General features: G+C 41.2%; 2 protein-coding genes and 1 pseudogene across 3 annotated transcripts; all 3 read right to left on the reverse strand.

Annotated features, from left to right (window-relative positions):
• Nucleotides 1-1,426: 1,426 nt before the first annotated feature.
• Nucleotides 1,427-6,434, reverse strand: LOC311505118 (olfactomedin-4-like; the record flags this gene model as incomplete). The annotated part of the gene is made up of 9 exons (XM_084568521.1): nt 1,427-2,220; nt 2,305-2,446; nt 2,520-2,732; nt 3,124-3,205; nt 4,718-5,507; nt 5,593-5,734; nt 5,825-6,037; nt 6,124-6,291; nt 6,375-6,434. 9 exons carry the CDS (start codon nt 6,432-6,434, stop codon nt 1,427-1,429), a joined length of 2,604 nt encoding a protein of 867 aa, XP_084424647.1.
• A 2,484-nt stretch (nt 6,435-8,918) lies between these two features.
• olfm4.1 (olfactomedin 4, tandem duplicate 1) lies at nt 8,919-11,131 on the reverse strand. The gene is made up of 5 exons (XM_084568349.1): nt 11,045-11,131; nt 10,762-10,935; nt 10,452-10,664; nt 10,214-10,361; nt 8,919-10,134 (listed from the first exon to the last, which is right to left on the reverse strand). The coding sequence occupies exons 1-5, from the start codon at nt 11,096-11,098 to the stop codon at nt 9,305-9,307; spliced, it is 1,419 nt and encodes a 472-aa protein (XP_084424475.1). The 5' UTR covers nt 11,099-11,131; the 3' UTR covers nt 8,919-9,304.
• Nucleotides 11,132-11,526: 395 nt separating this feature from the next.
• Nucleotides 11,527-18,038, reverse strand: LOC311505120 (annotated as a pseudogene). Its single transcript has 11 exons — nt 17,852-18,038; nt 17,657-17,750; nt 17,403-17,452; nt 17,260-17,341; nt 13,428-13,506; nt 13,191-13,358; nt 13,011-13,106; nt 12,421-12,564; nt 12,193-12,297; nt 11,965-12,050; nt 11,527-11,743 (listed from the first exon to the last, which is right to left on the reverse strand). The product of its transcript is annotated as an uncharacterized misc_RNA (transcript).
• Nucleotides 18,039-22,443: the final 4,405 nt, after the last annotated feature.

The raw sequence follows: 22,443 nt of genomic DNA on the forward strand, positions 1-22,443 counted from the left end.
TTCACCTTTATTTTTGACACCTGAAAGGGCCAGAGGAACCCCTGGAAATGTCCCCTGTTTTTCTGCAATGCCACGGCAGAGGGAAGCAGAAGAAGGCCAAGAGCTTTCTGAGGTGATTCTTGTATCTGTGTGGTCAGAAAATACTGCTCTGTCTGTGCTCCTGATGACCACCATGCCATTTCTTTCTTCTGCAGTGGGACTGCTGGTGTCTTGTTTTGAGTCTGTGCCTATTTCTGCTGAGTTTCCACTTAAAATAGATCCCTGGTGAGAGCCGTTAGTATCCCATGATGCTCTGCCACGGATCTGAGTTTGGCAATGTAAAGGAAGATGCAAAATGGCAGGGGAGGAACTCAAATGGTTATTTTCACTGTTTGGTGACCCTGCTTTTATACATGAGGTCTGCTTTGTATGTGGTGCAGTTTGTCCGAGTGTTCTTGGGAAATCACCGTCAGCCACTGCATACCCCCAGTGACTCTAAGGCTCAGGTCTTTGCAGTGAGACATAATCATCTGAGGCCGGTGGAAACAAAGAGTTAACATTACTGGCAGAACAGGAAGTGAAAGCAATAACACATACTATTTGGAACGACTGGAAAGAAGCAACTGTCCAAGCTGATAGAGGGATGACTCACACACTGAACATGGTGATAGCCGAGCATGGCTTGGATCCACTGCCCTGGTGGCAGCAGCAGCAGCAGCAGCAGCAGCAGCAGCCCAGGACACACTCATCCTTGGAGCAGGAGAGGAGGAGAGAGCTCAGATGAGGCTTCCGATTGGCTGAGCATGATGTCACTTTAGGGTACCATTCCGCACCCAGCTCTCACTTCCTCCCTTTTCATCCTTACAGATGCTGGAGGATTTAAAGAGACAGTGCTGTTTTTGTGTGCACTGACTGAAGGCCATTTTAACCCTGACTTTTCCATTCGAAAGGCTCTGTTCATATTTTAGTGTTTACTATTGACAGATCACATTCAGATTCCACTCTCGAGATATAATGATTTCTGGATTTGTTTGAGAAGATGAATGAATGAATGAATAGATTTGTTTGATGTCTCTGTGAATGGAGGGATCACCCTGCCCAGAATTCTTAATCTGCTGGGAGTTGGTGTTGGGTACCACATGGAGCCAGGCTCCAACCACAGCACAAAGGAGAGCTGCCCTCTCCAAGGGAGGGCCATCTTACAGAAGGGGGGGGGAAACCGAATGGTCCTGAGAGAGCTGGAAATGAGGGCCCTCAGATCAGACATCGCAACCGTATTCAAAAAGCAGAGTTTTGGATAAGGTTTTATGTTATATATTATTTTGAAAAATCTTACCCAAAGTGAAAAAAAAACAGGAAACTCAATTGAATGCTCAGTTTTGATTTTATTCCAGGAAAAAAAATAATTTGTATTAATCACAATACAGCTGATCAAGAACATGAGGCCTCATCCTTTATGAAACCTCACGTGATAGGACATGTAATAGCCATTGTTGTACATGTAGAGCTTCTGGTCGGTGGGATTATAGTGCAGGTTGACAAATTCCTCCTGAAATTTCTGGAAGGGAATACTTATGTATTTCTCCTCTCCGGTCGCAGTGTCATACGAGTAATAGATCTCTTCCGTCTTCAGATCCCCTGGCCTGGTGGCATACATGACTCCACACGCCATGAAAGCATTCCCTACTAGAGGCTTGAACGCATTAGTGGTCCATACACTCTCAGTAGCAAATGATTTCTCGTCTATCTTGGCGATCACAAGTTTACCTTTGGCCTCCTCTGTGGAGTACATTACCCACAATCCTTTCTCATCAGCTGAAAAGTCCAGGTACTGTTTTGATGAGTAAGTGTAAGTGAAACTTTCGCTAGCTTTTGCCATTTGCCTGTGACTAAAAACTGAAGAGGTTAGATTCAGTTTGGACATTCTCAGTGGATTAGCAGCCTGGTAATATATGGTGTTGCCATGAATGACGTAATTATTACCGGTACCTTCGTACCCTTGTGGCAGACCATGGTGCGTGAAGGACGACCTCTGAAGGAGTTTGTCATAGTTAGAATACAAATAGAATTCATACACTGAGGGAGTGCTGTATGCACCATACCAGTGCATTGATTCAAATCCTCGGACTGGTTTGGAGTCTTTACCCCAACCGCCATATTGGTAACCTGGTTTCAAGTGAGCATTTAGTTGGATAACTATGGGCTTGCTGACACTCATGATTCCTGTGTGGTTGCAGTTGCCTGGAAAAAAAAGCGAAAGGTGTTGATCACTGTCACATACAGCCTGTTTACCAGTTACTCCACGTGACTGTCTAATAAACTCACCAATATCAGGCTTAATGAACTCTTGATCATTCTGGCACTCTTCCAGCTTCCTCTGCAGCTTAGCAAACTCAATGCGGATCACTTCCAGGTTGCTCTTGTCGTACGTCTCCAGCTGATTCACGATCAGTGTCATGTTGTGAATCTGACACAAACAGGCAAGGTTAGCACACAATCAATAAAACAACAGAAGAAGTTCCACTGCAAACTCTTTTCACCTCAGTGTACAGACTGTCCAGCGTGGGTGAGGAGGTGTTAAGGGAGTCTCTGAGCTGAGACACCAGAGCCTCAAATGCACTGAGTTCAGCTCTGAGCAGCTCGAAATCCAGTTTGATGTATTTGTCAGGGTTGCTCTCCATTAGGGCCACTCTGACTGTCAGGTCCATCAGTTCTTCTAAGAAGACATCGAGTTTGCCCTCATAGTGTACAATCTGAAGGGCGCACACACAGTCAGGCAGTTAGATTTAGCAATTATCAATAACATGCAGTCATAAAATGTAAAAGTATTCTATATTAATTTAACACCTTTTGATAAAAGTGAATAATGTTTGAACACATGTTTATAGTTATGGATAATGTAATATTCTTTTTATGCAATCGTGATGATCTACACATTCATTAGAGCTATTAGAGCATTTATATGTCTACAAGATTGCATCAATAGTAAATGTACGTCTCTTTTCTGTTTTTTTATATGTTGTCCTATCAGTATGTATAAATCATGATTAGATATGTGATTAGCGTACACTGTAAATGAGGTTTTACACAACTTGCTCCAAAATTTCCAAAAATAAATGCAGGTATTTTCTGTTTCATGCTTACGTTATTCATTTGAATGTCCACCTCCAGCCGCAGATCAGTTGTAAATTGCTGCATATGTTGCACTCGGTCAGCGGGGAAGGCACTGTCAGGCAGGAACACACTGCAAACACACTCCAGTCCTCCACCAGAAACGGTCACATTGCCCGTCTCCCAGTCCTCCACTGGCTGAAAGCAAATTCCGTCATTCGGCTATTGTATTATACAAATTCACTACTTTTCAATACTGAAAATTACTGGAACTTACCAGCCACGCCAGTGCAGGACTCAGTATGGGAAAGAGCAGCAGTAAAGTCAAAGGCATTCTGTCTCTGTCAGTAGTGTGTCTGGCTGATTCAGAAGGGATGCACATATTCTGTTCTTATCTCTTTTAGCCCACCTGCAGCATGTGACATCATTTCACAGTCATCTCATTAGCATCCATGAGATCAGTGCAGGTGTGCATACTATGGACATGGACACGGACATGGACTATTACAGTTTTATAATTTATGACTGTGTTCTTTTCTTTGGACTGTACATTTAGTTAAAATTGTCAAGACGCTGAACCCTGAAAAATTGGATAAATCTTACTTTAGTTTAAGAAAATACCTCTATGTTTGGACAATTATGTTTGCTGTTTAAAAATATTTGAGTGGATTATTCCTTTTGCAAAGACATTGTATTGTGTGTGTTGCTATGCCAGCAGCTACATGTTTGCATTAAGGCAAGTTTCTCTGTCGAGAGGTATCGTATCGTATCGTGTCGTGTGATGACAATTTACTTCCTGCTGCAGTGTACTGTGCATTGTTTGCCAAACACATTAGTGAGTAGTCAGGGAAGGATTATTAGTCTAACAAACCACAACAACTAACATCTCTGACAACCAAAACCAGAATTTGAATATGTGAGAATGCGCACATTAGTATGAGCATTTTTCTTCCCCAAGTAACTCTACATTACTTGCTGCTCATGCAGAAAATGATCATTTAGTTCACACTGATCAATGAATGAAACAGGCAGATTGTTTTACAGTATTTGCACATTTTGTACTTGATTTTATGTATCTTGCAGATAGCACCACATGGATTCTTTGGCATGTAGTTTAAAAACCCTGTTCAAACTGTGACCCAGTGTCAAATGTACACCTATATACAGTATGAAGTCTGTGTACCAGCCTCATGTCCATTTTGTCTATGATTAAAACATAAAGTCCCCCACAGAAATTGTAATATCTCTTGTGTCCCAATAATTTGAAGCAGAGACTATATATTGTTAAATCATATATTTATTCATTTATTAAAAGCTATTTTGTCGTTTTGAATTTAAATCTTATTGCATGCCATAATTATAGCTTTGTTTGATTACATAGAAATGATTTTACACCATGCACTTAACTTTTATCTATCAGCAATTTTCCAATTGTATTATTTCCATACATGTAAAATGAAGACATTTGACATTATTTGAATGCTTCAGTTTGATTTTATTCAAGAAAAGACAGTAAAAAGTCTATGCATTACATAACATAGCTTCATAGGGCTTCAGTGACAACAGAGGGAATACAGATCAATCGTATCAATCACAAATACGGTAGATCCCAAAAAGACAAAATCACTCATTGTTAAATTTCACATTATATGACACATAATAGCCACTGTTGTACATGTAGAGCTTCTGATCAGTGGGATTGTAGTCCAGGTTGGTGTAACGCTCCTGGAACTTCTGGAAGCGGATGTTGAGGTGTTTCCCCTGCCCGGTCTTGGTGTCAAATGCATAGAAGATCTCCTCATTGTTGAGATCCACTGACCTGGTGGCGTACATGACTCCACAGGCCATGAAAGCATTGCCCGCTAACTGCTTGAACACACCAGTGCTCCACTGATCCTCAATGCCAAAAGATTTCTCATCTATTTTAGCAAGGACAATTTTGCCTTTGCTCTCCTCTGAGGCATACATTACCCACAATCCAGTTTCATCAGCTGCAAAGTCCAGGTTCTGATTGTCTGAGTAACTGTATGAGAACCTTTGACTAGCAGCTGGGATCATTCTTGAGTCATATGCAGAGCTGGTCAGATTCAGTTTGGTCATGCTGAAAGGTGTGTTGTGCTGGTAATAAATGGTGTTACTGTGAACAATGTAATTGTTACCAGTACCTTCCCACCCACTTGGTATGTCATGGTGTTTGAATGCAGACCTCAGAAGGAGCTTTTCATAGTCAGAGTACAAGTAGAAGTCATGCACCAAGGGACTACTGTATGCACCGTAGAAGTACATGGACTCATAACCCCGAATAGGTTTGGAGTCTTTGCCCCAGCCTCCATATTGGAAGCCTGCATTCAAATGAGCATTCATTTGCACCACCATTGGTTTACTGAGCATCATGATGCCTGTGTGATTGCAGTTGCCTGGAAAGAAACAAAACACGATTGAAATGATTGGCAATGTCTAAGGTGTTCAATATTTTCCAGCCTCTTAAGTCAATAGTCTTACCAATATCTGGCTTGATGAACTCCTGATCCTTCTGGCATTCTTCCAGCTTCCTCTGCAGCTTAGCAAACTCAATGCGGATCACTTCCAGGTTGCTCTTGTCATAAGTCTCGAGTTGGTTCACAACGAGGGTCATGTTGTGGATCTACGAAAAAAAGCATATATTGAAATCCAGTAATGCAACAAAGAAAGGAAGTTTGATGTTATCTACAGTAAGGTTCATAAGGATTTTCACCTCAGAGTACAAACTGTCGAAAACGGGCGAGGTGGAGTTGAAGGAGTCTTTGAGCTGAGACACCAGAGACTCAAACTCTTCAAGCTCAACCCTGACCAATTCAAAGTCAAGTTTGATGTACTTGTCTGGGTTGCTCTCCAGCATTGCGACTCTAACTGTCAGGTCCATCAGATCCTCTAGATAGACCTCCAGCTTACCCTCATATTTCACCATCTGAAAGAATGAAAAAGCAGGCATTATTGATGTCCCACCACAACAAATGTTTTCAGACCTGATGCTATGAGTGAGTCCAACTGCACCTTGTTCATTTGGATTTTCACTTCCAGGTTCAGGTCCTTGCTGACTTGTTGCATTTGCTGAACACGGTCGGCGGGGAAGTTGGTGTCGGGTGTATACACATGACAAACACATTGACCCGACTCACCCACTGATGCAGTCACATTTCCTGACTCCCAATCCACCACTGGCTAATAATTAAAAAAAGTGAGTTAATTAAAACAGATGATTAGTCTGTTAGCACATTTCAAGAGAGAAGATAGGAGTCACTTACAATCCAGGCCAAAGCAGGACTGAGGGAGGTTATGAGCAGCAGCAGCAGAGTTGGCAGCATTGTGTCTAACTTCACCTGTCGAGTGTCTCTGTTGGTGGCTTGGTCAGAGGGTTTTTAAAGGCAACTCTTATCAGCTCCTCACCTTCTGCTGTTGCACATTTATTATGAGCTCCACACATGAGCAGATGTTAGTTCACAAGTCAAGGCGGTGTCCTTATTTGCTCACAATAAGTATAGAGGAACCCATCATGTCAGGTTTGCATGAGAAACAAGCCATATGCAGTCATTTCTGGCAACACCTTATGTTAATGTTTGTGGACTGTTAGTTTCGTCATGCATGTGTTACATGATAGGAAGGAGTCATTAAAACTGCAGATAGACGCTTAGTACTTCATGGTTTTAAAAGTGGGGGCCGCGGCCCCCTGGTGGGCCACCAGGGGGCGCTAGGGGGGCCTCAGACATTTGCAGGGAACATAAGAAAAAAAAATAGAAAAATGAATAAAATATAATCTAATTATTAATCATTTTTATAAAATATAATCTAGTTATTTTTTAAACCATTATCATAAAACATCATTATTAATAATATATCATATCTAAATGTTATTTGCCATTCTCATCTTTCTGATTCCCTGCCATTCAAAACATCGTTCATGACCTCATAATCTGTGGGGGGCCTTGGCATGGAAAAGTTTGGGAACCCCTGCTTTATGTAGTCATCATGTTTTTGTAGTCATCATGTTAAGTCTTGGGTAAAGAGTGAGTGATTTGAACCAAATCCACGTGGTAATTGTGTAATCTGCTGTATGTGACTCGGGTGCTTTTGAACAATACTGTTCATAAGAATGAAACATTGTGCCACAAGGAGAGAATGAATGAAATGCTGACTCACTATTCACAGAACATTCACATTGGGTTACATCAAGTGTGTGACTGCACAGGGCTCTACACGAAGCCTTCAATCCTGCAGGGTTTTCTATTCAATATATGTATCGTATGCACGCATAACACGCATAACACGCATAACATTATGATCTAATATTTTGTCTCAGTTGTGACTCATCGGAGAATGGACATGGGCTTTCTGAGGGTGCCCTGTGGTGTCTGGCATCAAGATGTTGTTAGTGGGTGCCTTTGGGTCCTGGGGGTTACGGGGACGGCCCTCTGTGGATCAGGCTTGTAACCGTTTATCCCACAGATACTTGATCAGTTTAGAAATTTTGAAGGTCAGATCAACACCTTGAGTTGTTCCTCAACTGTTTTTGTGTGTGTGTCTGTGTCAGGCTGCATCCTCCTGGGGATGGCTGCTGCCATCAAGGAGTGTCATTGCTAGGGTGCTGGGGTGGCAGTGTCTGGACTGATCTGGTCTAGGTGGATGCTACGTGTCTATGTAACATCCACACCAATGCCAGGTCCAAAAATTTCCCAGCAGCACACTGAATTGTCACAAGATGGTCAATGTTATTTTCTTCTCTTGTTAATGATTTTAAGCACAAGTTTGCATTTGATATTTTCCTCCTTTGTTTGTCCATAATAGAAAAAAGTAATATCTGGCATTATAAGCATGACAATGCTGTATCTCTAGTTAAAATGTGGGCCTCACAGGATATTACACCCAACCTACAGTTCTGTTGTCTATAACTATGCATGTCCACATCCATATCTCAAACTGAACCTCTGATATAATATGAAACACAGACATTTACAGACATGTCATGAGATTTGTAGAGTCTGCTTTATGAAGAAAGTGTTGTAGATGACAGTTATTGCATTCCTGTATACCGCACACAGGGGATAAATAAATAGACACAGCAATATATATGTATAATTGAATGGAGACAGGATGGACATCCATGCAGGGCAATATATAACAAATTACACTGGCAGTGGTGGGAAATGTTTTATTTAAGAGTTAAAGCAGATTTTAGATTCAACCTCAACACCAAAATAATCATTCCTTCAACTTGAAGAATGTCATCAATGCCTCACAATACACATCTGCTTTGACTTGAGATATTTTAACTTTTTTTAATTTTCTTTATTTTGATCTGAAAATGGGCACAGCTCATTTTTAATTTGAGGGTATTCACAACTAACTTGGATTAAAGTAGGATTAGAGTAGGAACTGTGACTATTTGCCTATGCAGTCCCCCCTTTTCAGGGGCTCAAATGTAATCAGACAGGTTATCCCAATCATAAGTAAAATGTTCATTTTTAATACTTTGATGTCCTGAACCCGTAGTCAACAGTAGATTTGTTTGGGCCGTGCAGAATATTTTCTGTTTTCAGCTACAAATTTCCTGGGTTGCTTTTACAGTATATACATTGTCCACTGTACTGTTAAGTTCCGTTCAGTCACCTTTGCTTCATTTGGCTGAATCTGTGCAGACAGAATATGTCTATAGGCTTTAAAATTCACAAAGCAGCTTCCAAATACCACTGACCCAGCTCCTTTGGAAGCCAGGCGTGGTCATGCATCACGCTGCCTCGACAGTGATTTACAGGTGATGTTGTATTCTTTGGACAATGAGCCATTCCAACAGTTGTCCATAATTTGTCATTCTGGTACACGTTGGTCTTTGTCTCATCTGTTGGAAGATTGCTGTTGAGGACAATACTTAAAAAGTGGAACCAATGCCGACCTTTTGTATATTTGGTAATGGAACCCATTTGTTTTGGGGTGAAGTACATAAAGATTTTGAAGAGGATTTCTTTATTACACTCTACATACAGAGACATACCTATGTCTGTTGAGTGAATTATTGATGTACTCATAGTCTCATTTTCAGTCAGTAGAAACAAAGACACATATGACACCTTGGTAATGCTTAAAATCATTTATTAACAATCAAGGAGAAGGAAAAAAAGGAGAGCAATAATGATTGATTGATTCATAAGATATAATATTTCACTAAATCACAGATAATGATTTAGCTCACAAGGTAAGGAGGTGGCACAGTGGCTTTAATTGTATGGTTAAACCACAGATGGTAGTTAACATAGTAGCCATCATTGTACATGTAGAGCTTCTGGTCAGTTGGATTGTAGTCCAGGCTGGAGTACTTTTCCTGAAACCTCTCAAAGAGAACACTCATGTAGCTCTCCTCTTTGGTTTTGGTGTCATACTTGTAAAATACCTCTTCAGTCTCGATATCAATCGTCCTGACTGCATACAGAACACCGCACGCCATGAAGGCATTGCTCAGGCCTGGCTTATAAACACTAGTCACATATTCCTCCTCTATTCCAAAAGAAGCCTCATTTATTTTAGCAACAACCATCTGACCGCTAGACTCCTCTGTGGCATAGGTCACCCACAAGCCGGTTTCATCAGCACTTAAGTCAAAGTTCTGATTGGGGGAGCCAGTGTAAGAAAACCTGGTGCTGGCTCCAGCTATCACCCTGTACTGATATTCCATGGTGGTGAAATTCAGTTTGGCAACCGCAAATGGATTGTTTATCTGATAATAGAGAGTATTATCACGGATGACAAAATTGTTCCCTGTACCGGTCCAGCCACTGTGTATGTTGTGATGCTGGAAGTGGTTCCTCAAGATAAGGTTCTTGTAATCAACATAAAACCTAATGTCAACAATTGAAGCACTAGAGTAGCCAGAGTACCAGTACATAGACTCTCTGTCTGGAACAGGCTTTGAATCTTTCCCCCAGCCTCCAAATTTGTAGCCAGAGTTTAGATGAGCATTCAGCTGGCTTACAATGGGTTTGCTAACCTTGATGATACCAGTGTGAGCGCATGAGCCTGCAGAGAGATAGAGGAATATTAGCTGAATGAGTCCAAAGGGGAAACAATGTTTACAACGAGAGTGTGAATAGCTTACCAATGTCGGGGTTGAAAAGCTCCTGGTGACGTCTCTCGCATTCCTCCAGTTCCAGCTGCACCTTGATGTATTCTCGCCGGGTCTTCAGAACCACGCTCTGGTCGTAGCTAATCTCCAGCCTCGTCAACGTCTGGTCCATGGCTGTGACCTGAAAGGTGACGCGTTATTTTATACCATTAGATCACCATTGCATCTGTTGCTGCGGTAACCTCCCACACATCTGCAGCCCAGGACATACCTGTACACGCAGGGACTCAAAGACAACAGTGGAGCTTTTGATGGAGAGCTGCAGCTCTTTAATCAGGGCTTCCATTTGTTTAATCTCCACCTTTTTCTCGTCAAAGTCGGCATCATTGTAGTCGTCGGAGTTCTTCTCCATTATTTCAATTTCCGCTGACAATTTTATGATCTTTTGTGCATATGATGTCAGCTTGATTTCATAGTCCTCCAGCTGAAATTGTGAAAAAAATCCATTTAGTTATTTTGTCACATATTTTTTTGAATTATTATCATTTTTTTATTTGCTAATGCTTCCAATATACAAATACCTTGCCCATCTCCAAATCCAGCTTGTGCGAGATCTCTACAGCTGTCTGCTCCACCACCACCAAATCTTTTATAGGAAATGTTGAGCTGGGCAGGAAGGCATCACAGGTACACCTATCCTCACCCCCACCTCCTGTCCCATTCCTTGCACTACCCTCGCTCCACAGGCCAACTCGCTGGGGGAAAAAAGGGAGTCAGATGAACAGAGATCATCTTACCTCTAACGTGAGTAGAGCTTCAAAGAACAAAGATGAATCGGTTGCATCTCAGTCATGCCATACATACCCCCCAGGCCATGGCGGAGCTCAGCAGCGCTAAGAAATACAGAGTGCTGATCATTCTGGTGCTGTCAGAGTGGTTATGACTGAGATACCTGGACGTTCACAACTTATATATCCTATCTCAGTATAATGCTGGATGCAGCACCTGTCCATGTTCGCACCATTGTTAGCCAACGCAACATGTCAGGACATACATATTGTTATCTTAAGCAAACAGAAGTCAGAAAGTTTGAAAATTTGTTTGAACTGAAACATGAGTATCTGGGTGTGAACTAGTATTTGACGTCTGACAAAGTTCCCAGGTATTAGGAAAAGCTTGAACTCTGACCAAGAGTGCTGAATTGCTTAAAAGAATCAACAGCTGAATGAAATGTGCACAACTTTTATTTTTTTATTTTTTGAGATAAGTAACAACAAAGTAACTAGGTGGAAAAACACAAGATAACGTCAAATCATGTGACAGTTTGTGTAGGATCCTTCGAGCCTTTATCTGAACGTTTCTTGCTGAGGGCCACTCGAGTCTTCTTTGTCCGCTCCTGGAGATATGACCATGGAGCTGTGAGGTATAACTGCCTCTACATCGCTCTGGAAGGTTTTGAGGATGCGGTTACTCTTCTGTTTCTCTTTTTTCTGACGGGATTCAAACTTCCTCAGCTGGCGACAGTGATCTCTCATCATTTGTTTTCTTGTGTCTGCCAGTCCCCTGCACAGAAGCATCAGATAAAATTCAGGGTAAAGATCTGGACAAATTCCCAGCTCATGACACACTTCAGTTCAGCTGTACCAGTGTTAAGATAAGACCAGGGATTGTAAAAACACAAAGCAACATGTTCCAGAGATAAACACACCATATCTCTGCTCCGTAAAGCAATTTATACGGCCTTGTTTGTGAGCATAATCAGACAGTATTGGGAAAATTCTCACCTGTAGTCCACCATTCCTGTCCTGTCACGATCAAGTCTCTGAATCAGCTCCACAATTTGGTATCGATCCAAAGGAATGCTAGATTGCTAACATAGTTTCACACAAAAAGAAGAAAAAGAATCAGTTCAATGTCCCTTTTATCTTTTTCATGAGTAGTTGCAGGGTAAACCTGAAATCCTGCTAACTCCGTGACTCTTTACTGTTCTATATATCAATATGACAGGAAACCTGAACAGCCCCGTGAAGTCAGTAACGAGAACTCGCATGGTGCATATCTTTGTCTGTGTTCCGAAAGAAGTCCCACAGATGCAGCTTGCGATGATCAAGATAATCCTAAAGGAACATTGGTAGAAAAGGGTTTAGTCAGTTTATTCAGAAAAGGAATTATGAATATATGTCATTTTTATTAAATTAGTGAATTAAAATTTGGATGCAGCTGGTCATCTGTTTGTCAACCTGGATGACTTTCAGTGGATCGATGCGTTTCGGTGGCTTCTTGGCAATAAAGCCTCCTACTCCTCCATACTGTACATCCAGACCAGGATGCTCCTAACATGTCACCTCCAAGAGATGCACAAAGTTCTCATTTACCAGCACATTGTGTTCAGAGGAAAGACGACACACATATTTCAAAGGATGCATTCAAAAGAACCCATGCAGTGTTTAGCTAGTAATACTGCTTTTAACATTTTCACAAAAAAAATTGAAAATGTGGCTTATCAACACCTACAGCTGCCAACACTAAAAGATAAGCTTGTTGTGATGCTGTGAGGTTTTGATGTTATGATAAAATGTCATGTTGTGATGTTGTATTTTTTCTTAATTGTACAGTAAGTGTTTGCATATGTATTTTGTATTATATTGTACATGTATTGTGTGCTTCTTATTGCCTTTTTTACATCATGGCCAGGGGACTACAGATGAAAACTAGCCTTCTGGCTAATTCTGGCTTTTTTAACCATGTGTAATCATGTGTTCTGTGAAATTGCACTGTCCCTTTTTAAATAAACAGTATTAACATGACAGGTCATGCCACAATCATTCACACATATGTTGATCTCCTCCAAGGCGGTTTTAGGTGTGTTCTTCACCACATTGACCAGAGCAAGAGCTCCCTCTACTGTTAAAGAGTTGTAAGCCAGCTACAAAGGTAAAACATCAACTTAGAAAGCCTCTGAGGCCATGCTGGTGATGTATACCACAGTAATACAGATGTATTGACCCACCAGCAGGACTCTGAGCGTGTCATTGAACTCAAGACCCCTGCACAGCATGCTGACGCCCTCATTGGTCAGGCGGTTGTTGTTAAATTTTAGGGCCTCTCCCATGGCCAGGGCTCCCTCATTCCCAAAACCATTTCACGATAAATCAAGGTGTTTTAACATCATATTCACCTAAGCGTGGAGATCGTCATGGGGTGTTGCATACAAAATAATTGAATTAGTTTAATTTAACGGCCAAACCCTCAGTCCAGCAGAAAAAGCCACAGCCCCCTGAGATGATTCCAACTGAGGTCCAGCACCTTGAGGCCTTCATTGTTTGCTGTACAAAAAAAGACAAGGCTCTTGTGTCCATATAATATTATTATTATTATTAAATCTTTATTCCAGACACAATATGCGGTCCATAGCAACGACAACAAACAAGATAAAAACAGAGAGATAAAGAGACAGACACACAGATAGAGAATCAACGCTCCACATAATTCATAAGCAGGCTATCCCACCAATGTTTTCTAAGCCTGGATGAATACCTATAGCAGCTCCTATTTGGGCTAGTCAAAGCCACAATAATGCTGTTCCCCGAGTTATCCAGGCGGCACATAAAACGATACATTAAATTTCTTAAAAGTGCTTCACAGTTGGGTACATTTAAATAAACAAAGAGTTGGCTGGCACTGTGCCACCTGGGCACCTGAAGCAACAACCTCAATCCATCATTATAGGCCACTATAAGCCGCCGCATACTGCTTTTCCTATAGCTACACCAGAGGTGAGCTGTATACATAGGTGTACAAAAAGTTCTGAAAAGGGAACATTTAACACCAACTGAGCACATACTAAACCTACGAAGGAGCATATTAGCTTGTGCATATTGCTTCGAACACTGCCTATAAATATCTCTATCATCCTGCCAATCATCAGTAAGAAAATGCCCAAGATACTTTGTCTCATGACATATCATGAGCAGATTATCATCTAGAATAAACAAAGGAAACACTAGTCTCTTGTCCTCTTTGCTCCTGACTATCATTACATTACTCTTCTTGACATTAAATTTAATGTCATAATCCTTTCCATACTGTGAACATACCTTTAGCAAACTTTGTAGACCAGCACTGTACGGACTAAAAATAACCAGGTCATCAGCATACATTAAATGATTTACAACAGTATTTCCAACAAGACAGCCTGTGTTACATGTGTTCAGCTGTCTTGACAGGTCATCCATGTAGACATTAAACAAAATAGGAGACAAAATGCCACCTTGGCGAACACCATTTTTTACATGAAACGGGGCCGACACAACATTACCCCATTTAATCCTCACTGTTTGGTTGGCATACCAGAATACAAGTATTCTAAGTATGAACTTTGGAATACCTCTGGCTGACAGTTTCAAAAATAATTTTTCATGATTGACTCTGTCAAACGCCTTAGACGCATCTATGAAACACAAAAATACAGTGGAATTTTGACTTTTATAATGGCCAACAATTTCTTTAAGAGCATAAATGCACATGTCTGTACTATGTTTTCTTTTAAAACCAAATTGATTATCCATGGTTAGAATGAACATTTCTATTCTTGTTAATAAGATCCTTTCTAGCACTTTAGACAAAATACTAGCAAGGGCAATAGGTCTATAGTTATCCATGCAGTTTAGTTTCCCAATCTTATCCTTAATGACAGGCACTAGCAGAACAGAGGTGAGAGAATCTGGGAGAACCCCATGGATCATGAAACCTGTGAAGCACATTGCGAGCAGAGGGCTAAGCCTATAGCTGGCATTTTTTAAGTGCTCAGCCGTTATAAGATCTATACCACAAGCCTTGTTGCTTTCTAACATTCCAATGACTTCATATACACTATATTACCAAAAGTATTCGCTCACCCATTCAAATGATCAGAATCAGGTGTTCTAATCACTTGGCCTGGCCCCAGGTGTATAAATTCAAGCACTCAGGCATGCAGACTGTGAAACAAGACATTTGTGAAAGAATGGGCCGCTCTCAGGAGCTCAGTGAATTCCAGCGTGGAACTGTCATAGGATGCCACTTGTGCAACAAATCCAGTCGTGAAATTTCCTCGCTCCTAAATATTCCACAGTCAACTGTCAGCTCTATTATAACAAAATGGAAGCGTTTGGGAAAAACAGCAACTCAGCCACGAAGTGGTAGGCCACGTAAAGTGACGGAGAGGGGTCAGCGGATGCTGAAGCGCATAGTGCAAAGAGGTCGCCGACTTTCTGCACAGTCAATTGCTACAGAGCTACAAACTTCATGTGACCTTCAGATTAGCCCAAGTACAGTACGCAGAGAGCTTCATGGAATGGGTTTCCATGGCCGAGCAGCTGCAGCCAAGCCACACATCACCAAGTGCAATGCAAGGCGTCGGATGCAATGGTGTAAAGCACGCCGCCACTGGCCTCTAGAGCAGTGGAGACGCGTTCTCTGGAGTGATGAATCACGCTTTTCCATCTGGCAATCTGATGGACGAGTCTGGGTTTGGAGGTTGCCAGGAGAACGGTACATTTCAGATTGCATTGTGCCAACTGTGAAATTTGGTGGAGGAGGAATTATGGTATGGGGTTGTTTTTCAGGAGCTGGGCTTGGCCCCTTAGTTCCAGTGAAAGGAACATTGAATGCTTCAGGATACCAAAACATTTTGGACAATTCCATGCTCCCAACCTTGTGGGAACAGTTTGGAGCGGGCCCCTTCCTCTTCCAACATGACTGTGCACCAGTGCACAAAGCAAGGTCCATAAAGACGTGGATGACAGAGTCTGGTGTGGATGAACTTGACTGGCCTGCACAGAGTCCTGACCTGAACCCGATAGAACACCTTTGGGATGAATTAGAGCGGAGACTGAGAGCCAGGCCTTCTCGACCAACATCAGTGTGTGACCTCACCAATGCGCTTTTGGAAGAATGGTCAAAAATTCCTATAAACACTCTCCTCAACCTTGTGGACAGTCTTCCCAGAAGAGTTGAAGCTGTAATAGCTGCAAAAGGTGGACCGACATCATATTGAATTCTATGAGTTAGGAATGGGATGGCACTTCAGTTCATAGAATGAGTAAAGGCAGGTGAGCGAATACTTTTGGTAATATAGTGTACATTGTCAGGTCTAATAATCATGTTCTCAGAAGGGTCAACATTTTCTACCATCAATACATTACTTTTAACACAGTTAAATAAATTACAATAGTGTTCACGCCAGAGCTCAGCTATCATGGCAGGTTCACAAGCACCCTCTATATTAGATGGTAGGGAAGTTTTACAGTTGTTCATAATTCTGACCTCTTTCCAGAAATCATTGGGATTATTAACCCTCAACTTCCTGGCGAGGGAATCAGCTCTCATTTTGTTCTCATATCTTTTTATATAACGAAGTGCATATTTATATTTTGCATTTGTAAGTTTTTTATGCTCAAACAAAGACCCTTGTCTAGGCCTCCCTGCATGTGACCAGAGTTTGAAAGCTTCTCTCGCTGCGGCATGCTGTTCAGCTACAAAGTCATTCCATCCAGGTTTGATGTTACAAGCCTTGTTTTTATGTTTACTTAAGGGCTTACTAGAAGCATTAAGGGCAGCCACAATATTGTCATACATGCCACAAAGTTTGATACAATGATTTGGATTTTTACAGTTCATGTTAAGACACAGAAGAGCATCAATAGGGAGTGCAATATTACTTAATAAGTTTTCAGTTTCAGTAAAATATCGATTTAAATCCTCCTTGGTCAGATTTGTCCAATCCAGCCTCCCACTAGCAGTATCAGCAACTTTATCAGCGAGCAATGGTATATTTTCAACATTCATGGAGATGACAATCGGTATATGATCAGTAGTAGCCATACCATAGTAGATATCCATATTATCTATAGCTGCATGAGCATCTGCTGTACACAGGCAGTGGTCAAGCCACGAGGTTGTGTGCCAGGCTTCACTGACATAGGTAAAACTATTGTCAGGCAGAAAGATTTTGCTAGATAATATGAGATTGATGTATGACGTAACATTCATAATTAAAAACATTTAAACACAGTGATATTAAAAACTAGTGAATTAACCCAGCAGCTGTCCCAAATGCTCTCCTCCTCTTCTGCAAAACTGATTATGACTCAGGTCCAGTTCCTTTATCCTGGAGTTGGTCTGATTGTGAAAATAATGGTGCCCTTAAAAAAGGACAGGGGTTGGCTCATTAGTAACTTACAGTCAAGGCTTCCACAAAATATTTAGCATCATCATCAGTGAATCTATTTCCTGCAAGTAAAAATGTATTTCTTGATTAATTATGCAAAACAGGCTTTATAAGAATTGATAAATCTATGAATTATCAATGTTAAAATAACCAAGCTGTTTCCCTATGCCACTCACATCACAAACACTACCACAATCTGTCTGTTGATGCAATGAATGCATGAATGAATGCAGCAATCTATATGCTATTAATGAACACAAACCTACCTGAAAGTTTCAAAGATTATAATGAAATGTTGTCCAGCAACATTTTGGCAACATACTCAGTGCTGGCAGATTTGAGATAGTTGTTTGATAAATCCTGAAAGAAAAAAGGAAGAGGCTGCTGTGAAGTAGTCAAGTTTGAATTATGACCTGTAAGACACTTGTGCCCTCTAGTGCTCAGTGTGCAGTCCTACGTACCAAGGACTGGATGGTGAAGTTGGCCCTCAACATCTCCACAAGGTATTTGACGCCCTCATCTTGAATGTGATTGTCCCCCAGTTCCAGGGTGTTTATGTGCATGTCAGCCTTCATCTTTTAAGCAGAGGGACTCAAAGGATAGTATGGACATGACACTCTGAAGCCTTACGCCCTCTTTGAATCCATTCTCTAGACCAGTGGTTCCCAAACTTTTCACAGCCCGTACCCCTTCAGACATTTGACCTCCAACCATGTACCTCCTACTCTCACGCACTTGTAGCAGCTAGAAAAAGAAATATCTGTGAGCCTGACTGGTGGTAGCAGTTGAGGTCTCTCTGGAAGTTTTAGCCATTTATCCATTTTTGGCGGTTAGCCGGGCAACCTAGTTTACCCCAGAATGATGACTTGACAGCTCAAATGACAGAAAGTTATCAGAACTGTTGACGACATCATTGAAAGACCCAATCAAGAACGACATTTGCTTGTTTCTGTAGGGGAAATAACTGTAGCGAGTATAGCTATATCATCAGGAGATTTGCACCTGCCCACCAATCACAGACATTTCAGGGAATCTGCGTTTTTCTTATTTGGGTGAATGTTACGTGCACCTGTTCTTCCCATCTCCTCCTGGTTACTCCTCCTCTGGCCTGCTAAGCACTTGAATCTCATTTGTGCTCAGGTAGGGGAGGAGACTATATGTTTCTTTGTCCTTTAGCAGGTGGATTATTACTTTATTATTTTAGTTTGGATTGTAGGTAGTGATGGGCAATCGAGGCTTTGTTGAAGCCTGGACACGTGATTAAAAAAAAGGTTCATTACTCGAAGCTTCAGTGACACAGTGTTCTATTAGGACATCTAGTGGACAATAAAATGTAGTGCAATGGAGACGTGTCTTACTGGTTCATGCTTGTATGGGACTTGATTTGCCATGCACATTCCTAATCGACTACATTACATGGATATGTGGTTTAAAGTTGGTTGTAAGAAAATTATATACATATAACAATAAAATAAATAAAAAAGAACCAATAGGAATCGAATGCTTCACTAGCGTAAGACCGGTGATTTCACAGTGTACCACTAGCCCCATTAGTGCTGCTCTGTTGTCATTGGACCATTGTGATTACGTCAGTACTATGAACGTTTGCTAATTTGCACTAATGTTTATGTTTCAACGCTTACATCAACCATTTTCTTTTGCTCTTGGTATCATGGTAGTGTTAGAGAATATTTGTACTGAATGCAACAGTGTCAAACCAAATCTCTCTTGACTCAGTCATTATTTGCTTCGAAGACTCATCTCATCTCTCCCAAACAGCCGAGACAACCAAACCGGTGACAGGGTTTCTGAATGAAGCAGTGAAATGGTTCATACGTCACAAAACACGTGATTTGTCCTAACCAAAACTATACACACACTTCTGACTATATATCTATATCTTATCTGCATCTCTCTCTCTCTATCGTATCTCTATATAACGCTATTTAGGACTACCTATGTAACTGTCTATCAATCTAGTGCTATCTATGTAAATAATTGATCTAGTTCTCTCTGAATCTTACGCTCTATCTCCACAAAATACGCAACTAACTCCAACTACAGCAACAAACCAACCTACTCTGCAAAAAAACATTCAAATGAGCATCCCTAAATAGGGATAGGGTTTCCGGGATATCCCTGAACACACTCGATCTCGCCAAGTGATTCACATGACAAACCGAACCCCTCAGGTGATTTGTTTGCCACTGAAGCACTTGAGTGACGTTCAAAGCACTTGAACTACTTCGAACGTCACTCAAGTGCTTCAAACGTCACTAGTCACGTGACTGAACCACGCCTCGGCAGTGGTTCGATACAATTGCTTAATGAGCTACCGCGCATGTGTCGGAGCCTCGGGTGTCAGAGGGCCATCAGTGATGGCCCATCACTAATTGTAGGTGACCGGTAGTCCTGTTTTCGGTTTTTGTTCATGTTGTTTAGGTTTAGTTTATGCACTTTAATTTAGTTGGGATGAGGTCGGGGTCCTATGGCCCTATGTGGGCTGGCCTTGTGTCCGAGTTCCTCTTTTGTTCTTTCTGGCCTGCACCTACAGTCCTTTTTGGTTCTTTGAGTTTGTTTGTCCCCTGCTCTTTTTTTTAATTTAAATCAAACACACCTTTTTGTAGACCCTCCAATTCTTGTCTGGCGTCCCTTTTATATGTTATGTGTCTATGGAGCCTAGAGACCGTAACAGTGACCTAGCACTAGCTACATTAGCAGCAAACTGATACATAGCTTCAAAGCCAGTTGTCCTACACTCTAGCTATTAACATAAAATTGACTCACATGAAAAACAGTCTTTTGATTTTTCATTTAGGTGGAGAATCAGAAAATAAGAAAATAGGCTATACTCGATTATGGCAAAAAACATAATCACGATTATTTTGATTGATATTGTAATCACGATAAAGACGATTATTCATTGATCTGACAAGCATTTATTGAACTTTTAACTCTGGTATTTCTTTTAACACGATAAGTTTGAACTGACCAAAAGCTGCCTTTCTGCCATCTTCTATCGTCTTCTTCTACACTTCTTTTTTTTCCGGCGGGGGTAGAGCGGCGTGCACAGGTGGAGATGGAAGGGATTGCTGCATTTACCACACAAGACACGGCATGCGGCAGAATGATCGTTTTGTGACACACATTACTTGTTACTGTAAATGCTTTTAGTGGCACATTTCATCCCTCATCCCTTATATTTGTTACTGTTTTGTTTGCAGGGAAATATCGGTCAGACACACAGCACAGAAACCATAACATCAGTTATTTAACCATTTACAAGACCTGGTTTACTTACTTTGATTTTCTTGTGCACAGATGCTTTAAGGGACAATCCGCCTTATGAGAAAAAGTCAGTTTACCTGCATGTCTCTACCATACAAGTGATTTGTAACTTAGTTTACAGCAGCAAGCAAGACGATGAATACTGAAGTTCCTTAGTTCTTCTTTTTACCATGCACCATAAAGTCACACTTTGATTTCGTGAAAAGTGGTTTTGAAGCTTTGCCTAATCTGTGACAAAACTAAAAACAGGTAGAGAGGTAGAAACTTAGGTTGACAGCTAGCAAACTGTGACAGCACCCACCTGTCCAATCCACCATGCTCTTAATTTCCCTATTTAAAGGCAAGAACATTAAACTCTATTGTATGAGCCATATTCATTTTGTATTATTTCATGTAATTTTGCCCTGTGCCACTAGGGGGCTGTATGTGCTTTGTGGCTCAGCTGACCTGCGGTCAGCCAGGTAGGCCATTTAACATAGAAGAAACGCAGACAGGTGTTGCTGATTTGGGAAGCAAACAGTTTTCGACTGTGCCTATGTACCTACGTGTTTTGCCTTTGTAGTGAGCAATCCGGTTTGTTATTTTGGTTACATGTATTAGAAGTTAAAGTTATTGCCGCTGTATATGGAGGTAAATAAACCGGGCGAGATAAATTTAACAAGGAACTCTCCGTTTGCTATGTTCGAGCGTACTGGGCGCACGTCTAAAATTAATCCGCCATATTAGCAACCAGTAGGCTACTAGACTTCGTTTAGGACTTAGTCAGTACATTTAGGTCGAAAACTGCTTCGATTTGGATAACCGTTCATCGAGAGGATGCGGACCTGTTACATTGTGGATTTAACGGTGTTCGTTTGGAAACCACGGATGTGAGGTGGGCAAATGTTTGGAGTTGCCGATTGCTTATTGGAGCTGCATCGGAGCGAGCTACAAGGCCACCGGAATACCAGCATCATCACACCGGGACACCATTCATCAAAGCCGGCCAACGCTCGATTGGGGTACGTGGTGATCAGCGCTGATATTGTGAATGGCCATTGTAATTTGTGTGCACACATTCGCGTAAACCCAATGCATTGGTAACAAACTCGCAACCGTCTAAAATAACTTTGCGCGTTTAGATGAGTTGTTGCGCAACACAAACTGTTTTGCGGGCTTATTGATTAACAAGCCAGTTCACTTTGCGTGGTCATTATGGCCGAAGAGAAAAAAGGCCAACTTGGCCTACAGACTGAACTTTGTGTGGGTGCAGGGGTAAAATCTGTAACTGAAAAACGTGTGGTTAAACTAACATCCAAAGCTTTGTTGGAAAAAATAAGCTCTTTAGAAAAAGAAAGAAAGTCTAAATTTGCTAAACTGTCTAACGCAAAAGAATCTATTGCTAAATTGATGGGTGATAAAGAGCATGTAAGTGAGGTTGAAAATGAATTTAACATGTTCAATGAGTTGTGTGACAAAATACAGCAGGTGCATACATCTTTATTGGGTTTATTGCCTGCTGATGAAGCAAACAAACATGAAATATGGTACCAAGCTAAAATGTTGAATATCAATGAGTTTATTGTGGGTACAAATCAATGGTTGTATGACACTAAAGCTTGTCCAGCTACCAAAGTGGGTGATGATCATGATGATGATTTGCCGGGTCAAACTGAAACTCAGACTGAGCAAACTCAAACTGTCCAAACTAAAAATGTAATGGCACCAACAGAAACACAAGCGGTTCTTGACAACACTTTAAAGGAACATGAAAGGGATGGTTCTC

Source organism: Chelon labrosus (genome assembly GCF_963514085.1).
Source record: "Chelon labrosus genome assembly, chromosome: 20".
Classification (NCBI taxonomy): Eukaryota; Metazoa; Chordata; class Actinopteri; order Mugiliformes; family Mugilidae; genus Chelon; species Chelon labrosus.

Bases quoted from the DNA above. Each gene is read 5' to 3' on its own strand.
- olfm4.1 (XM_084568349.1), bottom strand. From the start codon at position 11,098: ATGATCAGCACTCTGTATTTCTTAGCGCTGCTGAGCTCCGCCATGGCC. The intron at 10,936-11,044 runs GTATGTATGGCA...TTTTTCCCCCAG, and splicing joins GCTCCGCCATGGCCTGGGGG to CGAGTTGGCCTGTGGAGCGA. The intron at 10,665-10,761 runs GTATTTGTATAT...TCACAATTTCAG, and splicing joins TGGATTTGGAGATGGGCAAG to CTGGAGGACTATGAAATCAA.